Source organism: Echeneis naucrates, chromosome 7 (assembly GCF_900963305.1).
Source record: "Echeneis naucrates chromosome 7, fEcheNa1.1, whole genome shotgun sequence".
In the NCBI taxonomy this organism is placed as follows: Eukaryota; Metazoa; Chordata; class Actinopteri; order Carangiformes; family Echeneidae; genus Echeneis; species Echeneis naucrates.
Genome location: NC_042517.1, coordinates 14,275,698 through 14,295,329, shown reverse-complemented (window position 1 = coordinate 14,295,329; position 19,632 = coordinate 14,275,698). Strand labels below are relative to the sequence as shown.

Genomic DNA, 19,632 nt, shown 5'->3' with positions numbered 1-19,632 from the left:
TAATGCACTACATGCAAAAACATACAAGTCATATTTATATTTGAAATGGCGTCAAGTGTAAAGAGCCGTCATTTTCGGTGTTTTTGTTTAAAGGTCTCCAGTGGTACATGGTTTGGAGGAAAAGATGTTGCTCAAATCTGAAGGTGTTGCAAAGTTGGACTCAATTCTCTTTGGAAACAAAATGATTCACGCAGTTTAAGATTGAGTTCACGCTAGCGTGGTGCTAGATTTAACTTTACTGTTCCTAGATATGAAACTGTTTTTATTCTGACTGTGTGGGCTTGCTGCAGTTTTTCTACCTCCACGTGAGTTTGGAAGAATGTGCTTTGGTTCATAAAGCCTTAACCTGAGGAGCACTGATGTATAGGACGTGTACACTACACTTGCAATGGTACTATTTTATAAGCCAAAACAAGATAAAAAGAGTCGTTTTTGTAAAAATTAACTTTGATCTGTTTTGTATTTTACCAGCTGAGCTAGAAGTGTTACACTAAGCATCATAAATGATGAGTGTCTTCGGTTTGTTTTTGTTTTTTTTTTCTTCTCTGATGTATGCAAAAATTATGTCTGGTACAGACCACACAAAGGTTACCCATAGTGCACTGGGGTAGATTTTTGCCTGATAACACTAACAAACTATCCAACAGACACTTGCTTTTTCCCCCTTTTGGTCTATGTAATGTTTTCATTGTCTGGTACACAACTACCAGATTATTATTATTTTTTTTTTTTTTTTATTATTATTTTTTTATGGTAACTGTTATTTGACACGCCCTCTTCTGGCAGGATAATCTTTAACCATATGGCAACTCTTTGTCTTTTCACTTTGTATCATGAAACTGGTTCAGTTTTAAATAAGACCTTCATTTAATATTCACTGTGCGATTGGCCAAAAGTGTTGTATTTTATAATCTCTTTCCTGTTTGTGTACTCTGGCTGTGCCTCGTCACTCTTTTGGTCAAGTCTGCTCGGTGAGTCAAATCTGTGCCTTCATGTTGTACCAATAAAATCACAAGATGTATGCAGATTCTTGTAGCTCTGAGTCATGACAGTAAGAAATTTTTTTTTAACCAAAAAAAACTTGTAACTGTTAATGAATTACAATTGCACAACCTGATTAGATGTAAAGACGTAGTAAACATTTACTGGTGCATTGAAAGACTAACCCTAATCCCCACTTCTATGATTTCCATTGCCTTCTTCTCATTACCATTCATGTTCAGGCTTTATTCCACAGATGCTGCAGGCCTCATTTGTTCTGGCAGGTGGTGCTGTTGCATGAATTTCACCACCACATTGTTAAAACATTGACCTGGATCAGTAGGACATTGGGTGGCATGTACCTGAAGTGCTGTCAAGCAAACGCTTGCAAATGCACATCAGCCAATCAGAATGATTCCTGTCTTGTCATTCACTCTTGCGCTCCTGCTTTCTTTTCAGTTATATAACATTGATTTCTCATTTGCAACAATGTGTTTCTATAGGTCTTGGCTTGTCAATTCAAACAGCTGTTCATTTTATCAAAGATAGAAAGGACAAAAGATAAATTGAAGGCACCTTGACTTGGTGAGAAGAGTCAGAAATTTCATCTCATCCAATTAGCTGTTTCTTCTTGAGCCATTTCTTTTATTCTTCAGTCATTCAATGTAAATTAAGTGCACACTTCAAATTTATGTGACTGTCAAATATTCATCATAATTTGTGCTTGGTTGCCTGCAAGTGAGAAAGCTTCACAGTGAGCAACATGTCTAATACCTTCAGGGAGCGTAACCAGACTCTAGCGAGAAGTTGCATATTACAAACGTGACTGACATTGCATGCTATACATTCCACTGACATGCTAATTTTGCAGGGCAGAGGTTGAGATTTATCAGCAGCAAAACGTCTGCTTTTGAAGACGCGAACATTGAACTATTGCGTTACTGTGTGCCTCTACATCAACTTAAAGGCTTTTAAGGATCTGTCACAATCATGCAATTCGACACATTTGTAATATGTTAGCAGCTTCACAGTGCATGAAACCCAGTGTTTAAATGATAAAAGGTGTGGCATACTGTAGCAGCAGTCCTTTCCTATATTCAAGCTACAATCACCGTAAGTGACCTTTTGTTTGGTGTTTGGGCCGAGGAAGTTTCTGCTGAGTAAGTACACGTTCCTCTTAACGTCAGTGAAGACATGTATTTAATATTAATTACAACTGCATGTTGTGACTAAATGTGCAACGGCTTTAGAGTGATACAGGTTTTTACACAGAGGTCCTCATTGTGACTTCAAGTTTATAAAACAGATTATACCCTTCTCACACAAATACACTCACTCTTTGGTGACTGTTTTGTATAGACTGTTTTGTGAAGGCTCCACTCATTATTGCCATGCTGCCAGAACTGCAGGTGAACAAAGCTCTTGGGCAGGGTGTGGTACTTAGCTGCTCCGTGCAGGAGTATGGCAAACATAGTTAACAGGTTGGTGGTGGCAGTATCTCACCTTGAATACATAAAAGTACACAGTCCTGGTTTTCTCAGTCTGGTTGAGATATACATACATACACATACACTATGTGTGTCACAATCCAAACAAAAAAAAAAACCCCTCACATTGTATGCCTTAATTAGTTCAGCAGAATCATGGTGAAGGGTGTGGTGAGAAAAAGCCATCTGCAGAAATGTAGCCAAAACAATCCGGTTCTGCAGAAAGCGTCTGCTCATATTATATCCTTTTCTTTCCTTCTCCCTTCTCCTTTCTTTCATCTTGTGCATTCCTGCATTCCCTTTCCTTCTTTTGGATTCCTCCTTTCTTCCTTTCTCTAACTGCATGTTTTGCTTGCTCAGGTCATAACCCCTCTCAAATTTTATAGTCATTCAGCCCTCAGTGTTTTATATCTTGGTGCATGGATTAGTATATATGTAATGATGTGCAGATATATTTGTGAGTTGACACAAAATATATGGAAAAATAAGGGGTGGGGCTATTTTTCTTAGTTTAGTACAATATTTTAAATGATTATAAAATTAACAAAAACGTTTGGGAAGAATATAATCTTATTCAACTATCTTAGGTCATAAAGGAAAAACAAAATATGAATGAAAATGCTAAATAAAACAAACTTATTGTATAATTTAGTAACAGAATTCTTATTTATCTTTATACATAAAGAATAACAAAGCAATGCCTTGTTTGAAAGCACGGACAGCATTTGCATGTTGCAGCTGACTGAGGTCAATATATTTAAATATTATAAATGAACTTATGGGCTTTTTAAAAAATATATTTTACTTTCTCAACCTAATGTAGAAACTATCAGGGGGGAAGTATGGAAATGTCCCTTAACCAGATAAACGAGTAGCTTCACTCTAGCTGTGGCGTATTTCTGTAATGGGATATGAAATAACTGCGTGTGTAGTCTTATGTAAACTACTATAGTCAGTGACTTGTGTTTTGTCATTGTTTAGCTGTTGTGTGTTGAATGTACTGAAGCTGGATGTGTATTTTACCTCCCAGCGGGTCCTCCCTTCAGTCCACACCTGCCTGTGAACTCAGCTCCAAGTCCCACCTCATCTGGGCGCGGTCGGTGTGTGTGTGTGTGTGTGTGTGTGTGTGTGTGTGTTCAGGGTGGAGGTGGAGTTTCCCGCTGCTGGGAACATCAGTACCTTCTCCCAGCCTCAGTCCGAGTTGAGGTCAGTCTGCTGTGCTATCCGCCTGAAGGGGACTCCGGGGGGGACGGTCGCTCCGGAACCTGCTCTAATCCGCCGGCTTTCTGAGAAGGACACCGACCAGGGAAGATGATGGCTCCGGAGCCGCTGAGGTCAGCCATGACCGTCGGGGGCGCGGACGACACGTCGCTCGCGGTGCCCTCCGACGACAAACTGCGCTCGGGACAGCGGCGCGTGCTCGATCAAGTGCACAGCATCAAGAGGGGCAAGTCGAAGCAAGTGAAGGCCGACCTGGTGTCCCCGACAAGTATGGACACTTTAACATGAACACAGCCGTGCTGTTATAATAAGAACAGTGACCTTAGTGCGCTCAAGCTTTCGTGTTTCCAGGTTAATGTGGTTAAAAGTGGGGAGGTGTGCAGCTCTTGTTTGTGATTTGTGATTGTTGTCAGAGCAGGATTTATTCAGACTCACAGGTGTGTTTTGTTTTGGTGTGAGACTATTCAGAGCTGTTTGTCTTTGTGATGGGTTTAAAAATCACAAACACACACGCACATCCACAGCTTGAAAATTGCTTTTGTCTTTCAACATACTGGGTGTTTCTTGCAAGAGGCTTCGCAAAGCTCTTCCAAAACTTGGGAAAGATCCTCCCAGCGTGTTGAGATGCGTGTGGTTGTAAAAGACAACCAGGACAGTCATCTGCAGCCTTTCATAGCGTAGTGGTCTGTTATCTGCCGTCTTTTTACTGTCTTGCTGACACTATTTGTGTTTAAAGTGGTTGTGAAATTTGTGGCACTCACGATAAAGACTGTAAACCAGAGTTTACAGAACACTCTCACCTTTTAGAAAAATATAGGCCATTTAACAGACATACAGCCAAAACAATATCTTATATTATCTTAATGTATTTGTAAAATACAAAAATTTACAAAAACAAAACAAAAACAATATTATATTTTACAACGTAATATTTGTAAAAACAAATATTTACAGACTTGAAATTTTGTAAAAAACAAGTTAAGTAAATTCTGTCTTTACTTTTCAGTCACAATTTATTATAAACTATTAGCTTAAAAAAAAAACAACCAACCCTTTAAATTCTCAAAGTAAGCTGAGTTTTTGGTTGGAGTGTAATAATATACCCAGGATGAATATCTAGGGTACGTAAACTGTAAACAAACTGTGAATGATATGGCAAACAGCCGCAGGTTTGGAGTTGCACACGCCTTTCAGTTATCCAGTTACTCATCGTTCAAAATTGGAACACAAATGGATTCCTTGGAAAAAGATATGATTTATAGTGTCATATTTTCATTATCGCATTAAAGTTATTATATTACTCACATACAAAAACTAACCTCACCACTGTTGTTTTTCAACATCCAGGATTGTGTTTAGTCACAGTGTCGGGGTCAAACAAGAAGCTAATGCCACACAGACAGTTGAGGTTTTTACGTGATGAGGTTATGAGATATCCCCTCGAACATTTCTGCCGCATGGTCAAGAACAACCATGATAATCCATCAAATACGCCTATGAAAAGAGCTTGTTAATCCAAAAATCAACCACAACGCTCTTTTGGTTATTTTATTAATTCATTAATTTGTTTGTAACATAGTAAAATGAACAGCGATTCCACCTGGTCTTCTTACTTTTGCAATACAGGCAAAACTTTTTCTAGCCTTTGAATCATCTCTATAAAAACTTCACATCTGTTAATTATCTAATTATTATGAGTACTAACTGGTTCTGGAAAGACATATCGCTTTATCGTTTCAAACTCAGCAAATGATTCATTTACAGCTATCTGAAAATTAAAACAATCTACAATCTACTTTGCTATTAAGGCTAAAAGTGAAAACTTGGGCGTGCTTGATGATTGAGACAGCCTTAAAAAAAAGCAAAAGGGCCTCTCTTATTCCAGAGTGTTGAGGTATACTTATTCTAAAGATTATACTAGTTTTGACTGCAGTAATCCTGTAATGGTTAAGTCAGCTATACATTTGGCATGAAAAAGCAGTGAGCCACACAATTATATGAATCATCCAGACAGACAGGTACTTAAATATGCTCCGAGGTAAACGGTGACTCTTACTGAACTCAAATACAAAATGACAATGCCAATGCCAATCTTGAAGTCAGCCATTAATAAAGACATAACATCATGATAGACAGCTTTATTGATTTTCCTTTTTTTTAAAGGATGTAATATGTGTAAACAAATATGATGATGCAAATTAAATACTTACTATTTATTTTACAATTAACTGATCTAATCCACTAAATTACTAACCGAGTCAGTAACTGATATATATTCTGACAATAAACATACATCTATTCAAATACATCAAAAATGAATAATGAATGAATAATGAATGAATAATCAGTTAATGGACTGTATAAAATGGTATTAACTAATGACTGAGGAGAATCCGCAACGTCTGAGCCTCATGAATTTGGATTTTGAAATTTTTAATTTTACCAAAGTTTAAGCCCGTCATTTATAAAGGACACACTATGTAGCAGAAACCACAATAAACATTTGGATAGATACTTATCTAAGTGATAACAAACATCTCATAAAAATAAAAGCAAACGTCAAAGCACCAATTGACCAAATAAAAATATGGTGGAAACCTCGTGCACCTCATGCCGCCTTGCACGCTTGATGCTCCCGCTCGAGTATTTCTCTTTCTTGGATTATGTGTGTTTCTGCGCGCCCATCTTGGATTTTGCCTCTCCCAAAGTCTATGTCGTGTATTATCACTTTGTCCTCACGAGTCTCTTCTGTTAACAGGTCCTGTGTCAAAGAGTTTGGCAACATATACAGAGTTTGGAATGTTCAAGTTCTCTCCAGCCAGCGCAAATAGCGTCTTCACCCGCGCCAACTCCACCATGGCTACAACAGGCTACAACAAAACGGTAGTTGTTTCCCTCTTGCACCAGCCCCATTTGTTATTGTAGAGATAACCACAGCCTAAACCGATCTTACCCTCACAGACTTAGACCAAATAGTTTTTTTTTCCCTCATAATTACAGAACATTTATTTCTTTAGTATTATTTATTTATCACTGCTTCAGCCACTTATTTCATTTTGTTTGTTAGTAGTATTTTAGTATTTTCATAGAAATTCATAGAAAAGTGTGCCTTGTGTGGTATTGCTAATTGAGCTCCAATGAAAGGATAACATGGGTCAGGCAACAAAGCTAGGCTCGCTGCAGTTGTCATGCTAAGCTAAGCTAAATGGCTTTTGTCTCTGACTTCATATTTAAACATGGCCGTCATTTCCCATCATTGTTAGGAAGAAAGGAAATCTGTTAACATGGTTTGATTTCTGTCTTTGATAGAATGATGAAAAAAGTATGGATTACTTGAATTGAATTTGTTCACGGCTATATTTTATGTTTACTATAAAAGGTTTAAAAGGGTGAATATTTATCACAGTAATTGACAGAACACTCTTTTCTGAGCTCAGCAGTCACTTGCTCTGCAGTTCTGCTTTAAAAAGGTCTGGATCTCTTAATTTGCTTTAGGAAACCTATTTTTGCCTCACAAATGAGAGAACACTGAACATTTTGCCCTGTGATCTGAAGACGTTGTCTATTCTGTGCCATTTCAAACCTTTAAATTATAAATGCTCATGCGGAGCACCAATGGCACGATACTTTGAGATGGGTAAATAAATTGGTAGGGACACTTAAGCACCAGCTTGGCACTTGTAGGGTGATCTCCCAGTACGCACATCTATGCCTTCAGGTAATTTATGACACTGAAACTGGGCAGACTCATGGTGTGTTGTTTGGCTCTGCTGCCTCTTTCCCACAGCTCAAACGCTGAAGCACCAAGTTCATTAATGCGTCTTCTCACTCAAATTCAGAGTCACCTTAACTCATTTGCAGGACTGGACTAATCCAAATTCCTCACAGGATTAAATTCACTTCATCGTTGTGGTTTTTGTGTTTATGTGTGAGTATGGAGTTCTGGGTTTGTCTGACCTGACTTACTGACAGTGAGTTGAGGCATGTCTAGGGAGTGTGATGATCTGTTCTTGTTGATGAGGGTTCATAGTCATCACACCATTGTATGCATTTCTCTCAGCCCTTGTTTTCATAATGTATGCGTTGATTCTGTCACCTTATCTAAATTCCACAGGCTAAATTAATACTTGAGCTACTTGGTTTGAGATGTACTGCAGAGCTACAAACCAGGAATCAGGGTATAGTTCATGGCTGAATAGTGACTTCTCTCTCCAGTTGTATATTTTTATATCACTGTGCATTGACCAATTTTTTACAACAACGTGTGTTGTAAAAAAACACAAACACAAATCATAATCAAAAATTATATCAGTACAAGACCACCACTAACTATTACCCAAATAATAAAAGATTACAGAAATCAGGACATTTTACAGGGGAACTTTATGGATGATGATGGAGAATAACAGGAGCACAAACAAATTGCAAAGATTCATATTGTACGTTTCAGTGCTCTTTTGGGTTTTTTTTTTTTTTGGTTTTTTTTTTGGCCTTGACAAAAGGTCTTGTATTGGGTGGATTGATGATTTTTTTACACTTTAATGATGTTTTCCATGTGCCTCCTTTTTATTCCCAGCTACATAATCACAAATCATAATAACAGTTGAATTCTCTTATTGATGGCAGTACACAGGTATACCTTGCCCCTCCTGCTTGTTTCCTATTTTAATCCCTTTAATATTTAGTATCCTGGGATCTAATCGGACAGAAACATTATCCTGTTAGTCTGTGCTGCTTTTAGTTGCTCCGCAGAACACACGTTTTTGACATATGCTTTTGCTTCTGCGTAGCAGGGCCCACATATGGTTGGTAACTAAGCACGCAGTGTTGCCTGAAACCGGACAGAAAGTAGGTTAGCATGGAGGAAAATGGGAAAAAATATACACTTTGTGTGTGCATGTGTGCACTTGCCATCTGTCTGGTACATGTCCTGATAAATTCCACCAATCGAAACGTCAACATGTCACCGCCTGTGATTAACTGTGTGAACATTGCTGGGAGTTCATACTGCGATGTTTATGATTTTTTTTTTTTTTTTTTTTGGGTGGGAGGGTAGAAGAAAGGGGGAGGGTGTTTCCTGTCATTGTCTTGCTAGTCACCGATTACTCATTAATGCTCACTGTGTTTTTGGAATTTTAGGGTTAGTGTTAGACAAATTTTCAGTTGCAAGAATGACTAATTATTCTTATTGATTACTAATTAACAAGACATTTTCAGCCAGTGGAGTTTAGCCGTTACCAAAATTTATCTCATGTAGCAACACACACACACACACACAGCCAAAAATCATATAAATGGTACATAATTACAGAAAATGATGTTGTTTGGTAACGTGTGGATTGTGGGATCGTGAATGTTTCAGCTGATGTGGCTGACTTGCACACACAAAGCTCCTCTGTGAGAACCTGCTCAACTGCACCAGGGGTCTTATAACGCACACAGCTTCGTCTCCAGTGAGGTAGTATCCAATGACAGATACTATGTTAGCTGGGTTTGTGTGATTATGTGTTTGGTGCATTCTACTGCCCTCAACATAAAGTAAGAAGGAAAAAAGGAATACTGACTCCATGCCAGGTGATTTTCCTCTGGGTAACTTAACAGAGTGATGTCTTTGAAATAATGCTCTTGTAGAGAGTAGGTCACATGCTCCTTTTCTCTTACCTGGAACATTTCATCAGAAACACTGTAAAGTTGCACAGCACTTTATCAGGGGGGAAAATCTGATTTACAGATGTCCACAAGTGACTGTTGGGAAAATTCTTACAATGTGCCACTGGTGTGTTTTTCTATAAATAATGTAGTGTCTGGGTACTGCAGTTTTAAAGCTGATTATCCCCTGGGGAACCATGGATATGCCATACATGGTTATCCAGGTTTGTGGAAGTAAATCTCATCAACTGCACGTTCTTCCTTTTTAGATAAACACTCAGAAGAGTCGCAGTCAGTCCACTAAATCCATGAGAACACTTAACAGCAACTCGGGCACATGGGAACAGAAAATCCAAGGTTCCAGCTGGATCCAGCAGTCCAATGGGCTAACACCCAGCTGCAGTGACCCCGCCCTGGCTCCTCCATTATCTTCTGCTCCTGCATCTTTTTTGGTGATCAGTTATTCTTATTCCCCCAACCTGTGGTTCCGCTGATGTACCTAAACATGTTATGAGAAATGCAGTTAAACATAAAAACTGAAAGTGCCAAAGAGTGTCACTCCACAGCAATAAATTACAGTCTTAATTTCTCTTTCCACAGAGAGCCAAAGGGCAGGGATATCAGAGCCAGTACGGCGTCCAGACTCGAGGCAGCAGACACAGCACTCATTCCATTCCCAACGGCACTCAGATGACCAACAGCCAGACACGCCTTGTCAATCCGCCCTTCGTCCCCTCTGGCACTGAGGGCAAGATGGGCACCCTAAAACCATCAAGGATGGACTTGCAGCAAACAGCGTGAGTTCATCTAGTCCCATACTTTCGAATGACTCTTATATTCTATTAACTGAGTCAGAAACAATTTCCTACACTGAATTTAAAGCAAGCCGTTCACTGAAGTCTTTTTCGATGCCTTCAGGTTGGACAGTGGAATAAACATTTCAGACGTGACCCTAAAGGATGCTGTGTCATACCTGTCTCACCCTGAGGAGAATTTCCAGCAGTTCGGAGCCACTTTCATCCAACACACCACCTTTAAAGAGGAGCATGCCAAACAGGAGGTCTGAGCACTCGTGCGAAAATGAACTTTTATGGCTTCTTGTAGAGACACACCTTCCAAAAAGCACACATACCCTGTTGTGTGTTAGCATTGTCTTGCACTGTAGATATATAAGCAGGGGGCGGATCTGGGAACCTTTGTGTAACCTGCCTACAGGGAGAGGAAGAAGAGAGCAATTGTCACACTCGGCTGATAGTTCTGTTTCCAATTTACAGTGTTGTCAGTATGATGCCACACCCAAACCTGTTCCTTCCACATTTTCATCTCGTAGGTTTTCCAACTAGAAGGCATCCCTGGTCTGATAACTCTGCTCAGGAGCCCCAACCCCATGGTGAGTCTGGCAGCTGCTGGGGCTCTGAGGAACTTGGTGTTCAAGCACGAAAAAAACAAGCAGGAGGTTCAACACTACACTGGGATAGCTAAGGCCCTGCAGCTTCTAAAGGAGACCGATTGTACTGACACTCAGAAACAAATAACAGGTAAGATGTCTTTTTTTGAGAGAGGATTTCCAAATATTAAGGGAAATCGAGACACAGTGGGCTTTTAATTCATGCACTGCTGGAAAAATAGACTCAAATACACTGAGCAAGAACATGTGGTTTACAACACTGTGCATTTTTTTCTATTCCTACTGTTTTTATTGAACATATAGAGTGAAAAACATATATGCAGCAGATCAGATCACCAATAGAACATACAAAACGTTTCCGTATGTACATATAAAAAAAAAATATATAAACACACACAAACACAAATCCTAAACTGTCTTCCTCTTCCTCCTTTGCCAAGATTTATACCTGTTCATCAAATTCATCAAATCTGCAAAAGAAAAATGAAAGCAGAAAAGACAAAAACAAAGGGATAAACAGTGTATGTGGAGGAATATGAGGAATATTGTCCTTGTAGAAATGCCCAGTCTTAACTATGTGCGTCATTTATACAATTCCTGAATTTACTCAGTAGCAAAGGAGGAAAATAAGGCATTTGGTAACTCATAACGGGTAAATACAGCCATCCTGTTAATCCATTCTTTTTGGTTTTTCAACTATTAATTTCACCATGTTTTGAAGAAGATGAACACTAACACCAAGGGATGCTTGGATGAAATGACTCATAAATCTTCTTTTCTAAAGGATATTTTTTAATTATTATTATTATTTTTTTGTAACTAAATTGAACTTGCAACATGTAGGCCTGCTGTGGAACTTGTCCTCCAGCGATGACCTGAAGAAAGAGCTGACGCTGACAGCGCTGCCCGCTCTGACTGAGAATGTGGTGGTGCCATTCACCTGCTGGTCAGACAACATCAACAACAACAACATACACCCTGATGTGTTCTACAACGCCACTGGGTGTCTGAGGTGAGGATGTTTCTATAGGTATCCTTCATATATATGATCTATACTGATAATCCCAATACATTTTATTAGCCAAAGAACTTTTTTTTTTTTTTTGGCTTCTTTTCTCACTTACACTTAATTTTTGGTTGGATATTTTCAGGGTTTCAATACTCAGACAAAACAACTCAAGCCCCAAAAATCCCCACAACTAGGAAAGACAGTAGTCAATGGTAACAGGGTCTATCACAGAGAGTGTTTGGAAAGGGAAGTCCAGAAATCTGAAGATGTTGATTAACTCATGTTGGATTAATGGTTTAATGAGAAAAGATCAGCTGATTTGTGAAGAGTAAAAATATTGTAAAAAGCTAACCTCTTAGTAAAGTGAACAGCTCTTTTGTCTGATTTCTTCCTCCAGCTTGAGTCTTTTGATCCAACCACCTGTAATTACCTGTAATTATGTGATCATGTAATTTATGTTCTGTACACTACACCAGATGCATTTCATGCATGTATATTGCACATATACTATTAAGACTTTGGTCTACACCTGCTCTACATGTAAAATACCTTGAGGTAACTTTGTTGTCATTTGGTGCTATTTAAATAGAATTTGATTTGATTTGATTTGAATGCTTGGGAAATTTCTGCTCACCAAACTGCCTGATCAGGTTTGCTCACAACGCGTGATGGTAGCAAGTTACCTGCTGAGACACATGCGGTTCTTTGTCTATAATAATGCTTCAGCCCCGCTAGCATATCTATTCACATTTAAATGGTTGGTTGAATGATGTTATCCATTTAAGGAACCTGAGCTGCGCAAGTGAGAATGAGAGGAAGGCAATGAGAGCCTGCCCTGGCCTCATTGACTCCCTTATGAATTATGTCCAGTCCTGTGTGGCAGAGGAAAGCCCTGATGACAAGGTAAACCCACTGTGAACCCACAGTTGCACTACCTCAGATCATTTCAGGTTACCTTTTTCTGCTGAGTTATATTATACCTTCACTCTTCTTTTAATTACTGTCATCATCACTAACCATAACATTTTCAATGCTAGGTAGAGGTGAAACAATGAATCGGGAAGTGAATCACCAGAAATTGGCAGCAGCAGCTATTTTGACTAGTAATTCTTATACTAGCAAGTAAATATATATTGTCAAATTTCCCACATACATCCATAGAGGCAGATACATAGATAAGCAGGCAAATCTGTGTGTGTTTGTCCATAGTTAGTGTGCTTGGATAGGCACTCTCATTTACAGAGGTTTTGGGAGTGGTTGTCTGTATAATGCTATGTCTGTGCTGTTGCTGTTGAACCACACAACACCAGTTATAGTAGTTATCAGGTTTTTTTTTTTTTTTTTTAGTGTTGTCTGCATGTGCAAGGGTGAAAATAGTGTAATGTGGGTGGTGGGGAAAAATGCACAGCGAAAAGGTAATGGGTGTGAGTCTTGGGCCTTTCTATGTGGAGTTTGCATGTTCTCCCCATGCCGGCTGGGGTACCTCTGAGTGCTCCGGCTTCCTCCCATAGCCCAAAGACGCGCAGGTTTTGGTTTACTAGTGACTCTACATTGTCCGTAGGATTTGGACTAGAAATAGCTTATCTTTTTAGCACTTTAATTGTTGAGTGTTGATAATAATTTTTAATCTTGTTTTTGTATTTGTAGCTCTTTGAGGCTTGCTTCAAATGTAAAGTGCATTATAAATAAAATGTTTCATTATTATTCTTGATTATTATTCTTCTCCATTTCTGGGTCGCGGGGGATGCTGAAGCCAATCCCAGTTCACCTTGGGCGGGGGTGGGCTACACCGTGGACAGGGCACCTATCCTTCACAGGGCCAACATACAGAGACCAACAACCACTCACACTCACACTCAGACCTACGGACAATTTAGAGTCACCAGTTATCCTAAACATGATGTCTTTGGACGGTGGGACGAAACACACACAGGCACGGGGAGAATATGCAAACTTCACACAGAATGGAGTCAAACCCACAACCTTGCTTTGAGGCAACAACACTAACCACTATACCGCCGTGCTGTCCATTATTATTATTATTATTATTATTATTATTATTATTGTTTTTATTGTAGACATGAGTGTGAGCGTCTTTATATATCTGTCCTATGGTAGACTGGCCCAAAGTGAGCTGGGATGGGCTCCATGCCCCAAACCCCAGGCCTTGGCAGTTAATCAGTCTTCCATTATTATGAGACACAAGAAAAAATGACAATGTTATTGGATCTTTTCATACAAGAAACACTTAACTGAGAACCATCTTTTTTTATTTGCTACTCTCTCTTTGAACACACAAATGTGTGTTTGATAGAGTCACTAACTATCTGCTGTGCTTCTGCCATTTCTAGGCTGTAGAGAACTGTGTATGCATTCTCCATAACCTGACCTACCAACTGGAGAAAGAAGAACCTAACTGCTTTAGCAGCTACCGAGCTCGGGCTGATGCTACTGATGGCAGGAAAAGCCCCACAGTTGGATGCTTCAGCCCAAAGAGCAGCAAGGCTCAGAAGCAGGTGGGCATCAACTAGCACATCACGCCAAAAAAAGCACATCTCCGATGTTTGTTGTCTTAATCGTGACAGTCCCTTTAATCCAAGCCCCACTTCCATTCTCACCTCTTCTTGTCTCTTCAGTTTTCCTTTGATATGAGTCAGATGACGCTAGATGACAGTGCCCCATCAGGTCAAAACTGGCTGTGCCATCCCAAAGCCATGCAAACCTACCTGTCTCTGCTGGGCTCCTCCAAGAACGACTCCACCCGGGAGGCCTGCTGCGGGGTGCTGCAGAACCTCACTGCCGGCAAGGAACTGGTGAGTGGGGAGATAGACATCCAGGATTATCCCAGATTGATTTATAAGATGAGAAAATCAACATAGACACAAGGTGGTAGGATTAATGGCACAATAACGGCATTCTTGAGATGACCTAGCTTGTTTTGTGAGATAGGGTAGAGGTTTGTCTTCATGGATCTAGAAAGAAGAAGAAGAGACCTGCATTGTCAGAATTGCTAAATCATCTGGACTGGATTTTGTCACAGGGCTCCATGGCCATGAGCCACATTCTGGTTCAGAAGATGGAAACTCTGCTGCACATTTCTCCTCTGCTTAAGTCAACAAACCCCGGCCTCCAAAAGACAGCCGTATCCCTGCTGAGTAACATGTCTCGTAATAGCAGTGTCCAGGCCACCATGGGTGAGGAGAAGCGTGGTGTGTTGATACTGCCTGTCAGTTATGTTGCGTAGCCCACATATATCTGATCCCCTGTTTCTTTCGTCCTCGCTGTAGCCAAGCAGATTCTGCCTGACCTCACACAGCTCATCACTTTTGGCACCCGGCAAAAAGGAAAAGGTGGCGACACTCTTGCAATGGTTTGTAACACAGCGCAGAATCTGATAATGGCGGACCCTGAGGCCGGCAAAAAGGTCATTGACAGTACTTTTGTGACATCGCTGGCTAACCTCGCTGAGGATAAGTGAGTTTTTAAGTTATTAATATCTGCATTGATTGAGGTGCATTTATATAAACTCACTTTTCTTGTGTTATTTTCCCATGCTGCTAGTTTCAGGTTTTGTCTGGCAATGTTTTCAGATTTGCCTGAGATTCCTCTCTTGTATCATTCAGCATTATTTAGAATATCAAAGGTTCCCCTCCTTTTTAGAAACATTACTTTTCTGAGAAAGTCTTTGTCAATCATTTAAAATGAGCAACAGAGCAAAATATAATCTGAATAAAGATTGCTGCACTTGTCTCTGCTGCAAACATTCAACACCTCACTTATATCACAGCCGAAATTCACATCTCATCGAAACTCTCTCCACGGAAAGAGACTGTGAGCAACTTAATAATGTTTCTAAAAGATCTGGTACAATAAGCAAATTAAGCATTCTTCCCTTTTTTCAGTGAGTGTAAATATATCAAGTAATCTAATCTCCCATCAGCACTGCAGCTCCTATTGTAGTTCATTGTCAAATGTTATTTAATCATAACAACAATCTCTGTGTCCACCTCTGTGTTCCAAGTATCCATAATCTTAACTGTCTAAATTCTGTTCCTTTCTGTCCATTCTTGATGGTGAGTAATTGGCCATATTACCTTCCATCTGCTCTTGCTTTCCTGTTGGTTTTTGTGTGTCCTCTCCTAAAGTGCTTTCTCCTTTTGTCCTAGCTCACCTAAATCCAGCAAAGCAGCATCATTGCTTCTGTACAGCTTATGGAATGACAAGACTTTGCAAGGTGTTGTGAGAAAGGTAACTAATGGAGGTGAAATGCAAAACATTCAGTTGACCTGTGAGTTCAAATCCTCTCAGGAAGGCACTCCACAACTTTCCTGTACTTGTGTACAAGGTTTGAGTCCAGCACAGGTTCGCACTGCTCTGTAGGAACATTGGGAGGGCCCGGGTGAAATGGGTGGGTGTTTATCATTACACTTCTGGCTCTCGCAGTCACTTTCCCTTCCCTCCTGCCACACCCAAGAGTTCCATGAACACAGGAACAGTCACACTGGAATCCCAGCAGACTGGTTTCAGTACTTGCTGCCTATTCGGAGAGGAGTGATATGTGGATATTTCAAGAGATTCAGCAGAGGTCAAAACAGTGACAGTCAGAGGTGGACAGTGCAGAGGAGAAAACACAACTGAATTAGTCTGAGTATGAACATCCGTCACATAGTTGAAGCATGTTATGAGTTGAGCAACAGACAGAAAACTATGGTTTTTACATATAATTCACCCAAAGCTAATCTGAGCTGTGTGTGTCTGTGTGTCTGTCTGTCTGTCTGTCTGTCTGTCTGTCTGTCTTTCATCTGCTCAGCACCTCTCACTGATTTCTTCTACCTTTGACTCCACAGCTGGGATTTAACAAGTCCCTTTTTGTCAATGGCAAAATCACAGAGCTGTTAACTAGAATGTAATTGAGTGTGACGCCGCCACGCAGCCTTCCAGGTAGGACTCATTTGAGGATGCTTGTTGTTGCATGAAATCCAGGATTCAAAGGCTCAATGAGCTAGTTATGAAAGAAAGAATTTGGATCAAAAGGTTTTAAAATAGTCTTTCTTTCTTTTCCCTCTTCTTTCCTCCATGTGCTCAGGTGTGTACTTGCAGATGGAAACCAACATGTTTAGACACTGCTTTGGCCACACCCTTTCAACGACGAGTGAAATTCTTCATAAAATGGCCTCGCTGAAAGAGCCTATCAAATATGAGTCAATCTTACAGTATATTGTACATTCTGGAGAGAAGTGACGCTTTTAATTTCATGAGTGATCCAGTGGTGGTGTGTGTATTTAATTTGGATGTTTCTTTCTATTTAAATGGGTCGGTGTGGTTACGGTGGGTCAAATGTGTGAACCTAGTCCTTTCAGCCTGTGAGCCTCAACACACCAGACTCTGCAGTGAAAGTGCCTTCAGACACACATTTTTAAATTAAAACTGCATGTTAAATGTAATTAAAATAATCCTAGTGTGGGCATGAGGAAGGATTAGGTTAGATTTAAAGTAATAAGGAAAAAAAGGAGAAAAGCGCTAAAAAGAGATTGATCATTTGTAATTAGCCAGATTAAATCTTCTGTACATCTACAGAGTGTGCTTTGTCACTATCAAGGAGAAACAATACACAATGTTTCATTTGTTCATCTGTAATTGTTTGCTTTTTTTGTAGTTAATAGGTTGAATAGGGTTTAATGTGTTTTCTTTACCTACAGTATGTAAAAGACTGAGCAAGTGTTCAGTTCAAGAGAAACATTGCAGTCGAATTTGTAAAGTTTCATAGAAGAAATGTTACTTTTCTAATGTTTAGTACAGCTTAATGGCATTTTTGGTTACTTCCTCTCATCTGTCAGCGGCAGCTAACCAGCTCTATCTAAGTAATAGGATTCAACCTCCATAGCAGCTGCAAAAGCTTTTTAACAAGTTATGTTTGTTCAATGCGTTTGTTCGTCTAAAAAAAACAAGACTTAAATTGTGTTAATATAAATGCAATCCCTTTAGTCAGTCCGGTAAGCTCGTCCCTAATTTTAACCAAATTTAGCTTGTGCTGATGATATCTTAACATTTGGTATAGATTTCTTTCATTTAAGTCTCTGAAAGACTACAAATAATCTTCTTGCCCAAAATGACAAACTGATTCTTGTGTCGTGCGAAGTGCCTCATTCTATTGTATTGCTCGTTCATTAATGTGCTGATTGAAATGAACATGTCCTATTCTACCAAGTTCTTTCTGAGCTCCGTGTGCTAACGCAGTTGAAATAGACTCTCAGTCTCATAGCCAACCATATTTTCTTTACTGAAATCAGAAAAAAATCTTTTTATAATTCAGTTACCTTTCCAAAACTGCTCAACACAAATCATTTCCTTCAGCCTCAGTGCCAAGACGTGAGATAGTTGGATTCCCCACAGTCGCACACTTTACTGCACTGAACTGTTTCTTGGCTTGACATACAGCCATGCAGAGGTTTATTTTCCTCGGGAAAGGCTGTCAGATGTTGGTATCACTTTAAATTCCATTTGTGAAGAAATGTAGTGTCTCATCACAAACATATGCTGTCATTCAGTCTGTATGTAGAATAAATAACATATATGCATGTCAGTGATTGTATTTTCTTCAACAATCAAATAAAGTCATTTAGTGCTCTAATAGAAAAGGCTTGCTATGTTCATGCTTGAAGTTGGCACCATGTGAACCATGTTTGAAAACAGCAAGAGTCTGTGTTTATCATTTTTTTCTAGAGCCCTTGAACTAATTAGCTGGATGTTTGTGGCGTTTGTGTGTGCATGCTGTTCCCTGACTAACAGAACAGCTATGAAAACAAAATGAGACGACTCCACTGAAACAGTTTTAGGTCAATTTAAATTCCAAATGCTGACTTTGTCAGCGTTCCTCTTGCACTGGTGTAGAAACATTAGGCAGGATTTTGAATTTCTCAATTTGGAGAAATGGCTGAACTGTGTTTTGTATAGTAAGAAATTTTCCCCTATTTGTTTATTCTTCCACGGCATAAAGTTTACTCAGTCATGCTTCATCATTTCACTTGAAAACATTAATGCACTGTTGAAAATCAGTTGCTGTTTCTGCCACCGTTGCTTGACAGGTTGATGAAAAGACAAATCAATTATCACATTCTCCACGGTCTGCTGATAAATAATACCCAACTGTGGCAGAATAAGGAAAGCCTCAGTGTCCCAGAGATGGCGAATAGATCTATATTCCTTAAATAATTCCTAAAATCACTTTGAACCAGGAATATTCATCCATCCATCTTCTACCGCTTTTCTGTTTCTGGGTTGTGGAGGAATATTGTATGCCAAATGTATTTTTGGAGATGTTGGATTTAAAGCATGGTGGTACGGTGGTCAGCACTGTGGTCTGGATTTGAACCCTGCTTTTGGGGCCTTTTGTTCGTTTGTGTCTCCGTGCCTGTGTGGTTTCCCTCTGTATGAAAGACTACTGTGGTATGTGTGTATGTATGCTTGATTAAAATCTCACCTCACATTCATGAATCTCATTATTGCTGAATGGAATCTTTGCTTGAATATTGTGCAACATGAAATCCACATGAATGACTGAAGTGTTTTTTTTTTTTTTTTTTAATCTGCCTGTCTTATCAAAACCAAGAATGTTGTCCCCGAAATCCACTTTTAGAAGAGTTACTCATACTGCAGAACGCGAAGTGGAGTGTGTGTGTCTGTGTGTCTGATTGTGTGTGCCTGCCCTGGGTGAGGTCTGGGCCTTGCGTCAGGGAGCATCATGGGAGTCAGTCATGTCGGAGCCTGTCTCCGTGTAGGAAGATGTTTCTTGCTGTCTTGTCTTTAAGCTGCTTGCAGTCATGTTGATTCTGTGCTGGTTTGACTTCCACTAAACAAACAGTTGCACCTGCAGTCAG

General features: G+C 39.7%; 1 protein-coding gene across 1 annotated transcript; it reads left to right on the top strand.

Moving 5' to 3' along the window:
- The first annotated feature begins 3,603 nt into the window (after positions 1-3,603).
- pkp1a (plakophilin 1a) lies at positions 3,604-18,415 on the top strand. The gene is made up of 15 exons (XM_029505713.1): positions 3,604-3,957; positions 6,448-6,572; positions 9,608-9,790; positions 9,939-10,135; positions 10,257-10,398; positions 10,669-10,876; positions 11,590-11,758; positions 12,541-12,658; positions 14,107-14,271; positions 14,392-14,568; positions 14,796-14,949; positions 15,043-15,229; positions 15,922-16,003; positions 16,603-16,696; positions 16,842-18,415. The coding sequence occupies exons 1-14, from the start codon at positions 3,780-3,782 to the stop codon at positions 16,663-16,665; spliced, it is 2,148 nt and encodes a 715-aa protein (XP_029361573.1). The 5' UTR covers positions 3,604-3,779; the 3' UTR covers positions 16,666-16,696; positions 16,842-18,415.
- Positions 18,416-19,632: the final 1,217 nt, after the last annotated feature.

Coding starts and splice junctions, on each gene's coding strand:
- pkp1a (XM_029505713.1), top strand. CDS start 3,780: ATGATGGCTCCGGAGCCGCTGAGGTCAGCCATGACCGTCGGGGGCGCG. Junction 9,791..9,938: donor CTGCTCCTGCATCTTTTTTG/GTGATCAGTTAT, acceptor CTCTTTCCACAG/AGAGCCAAAGGGCAGGGATA. Junction 14,272..14,391: donor GCAGCAAGGCTCAGAAGCAG/GTGGGCATCAAC, acceptor TTGTCTCTTCAG/TTTTCCTTTGATATGAGTCA.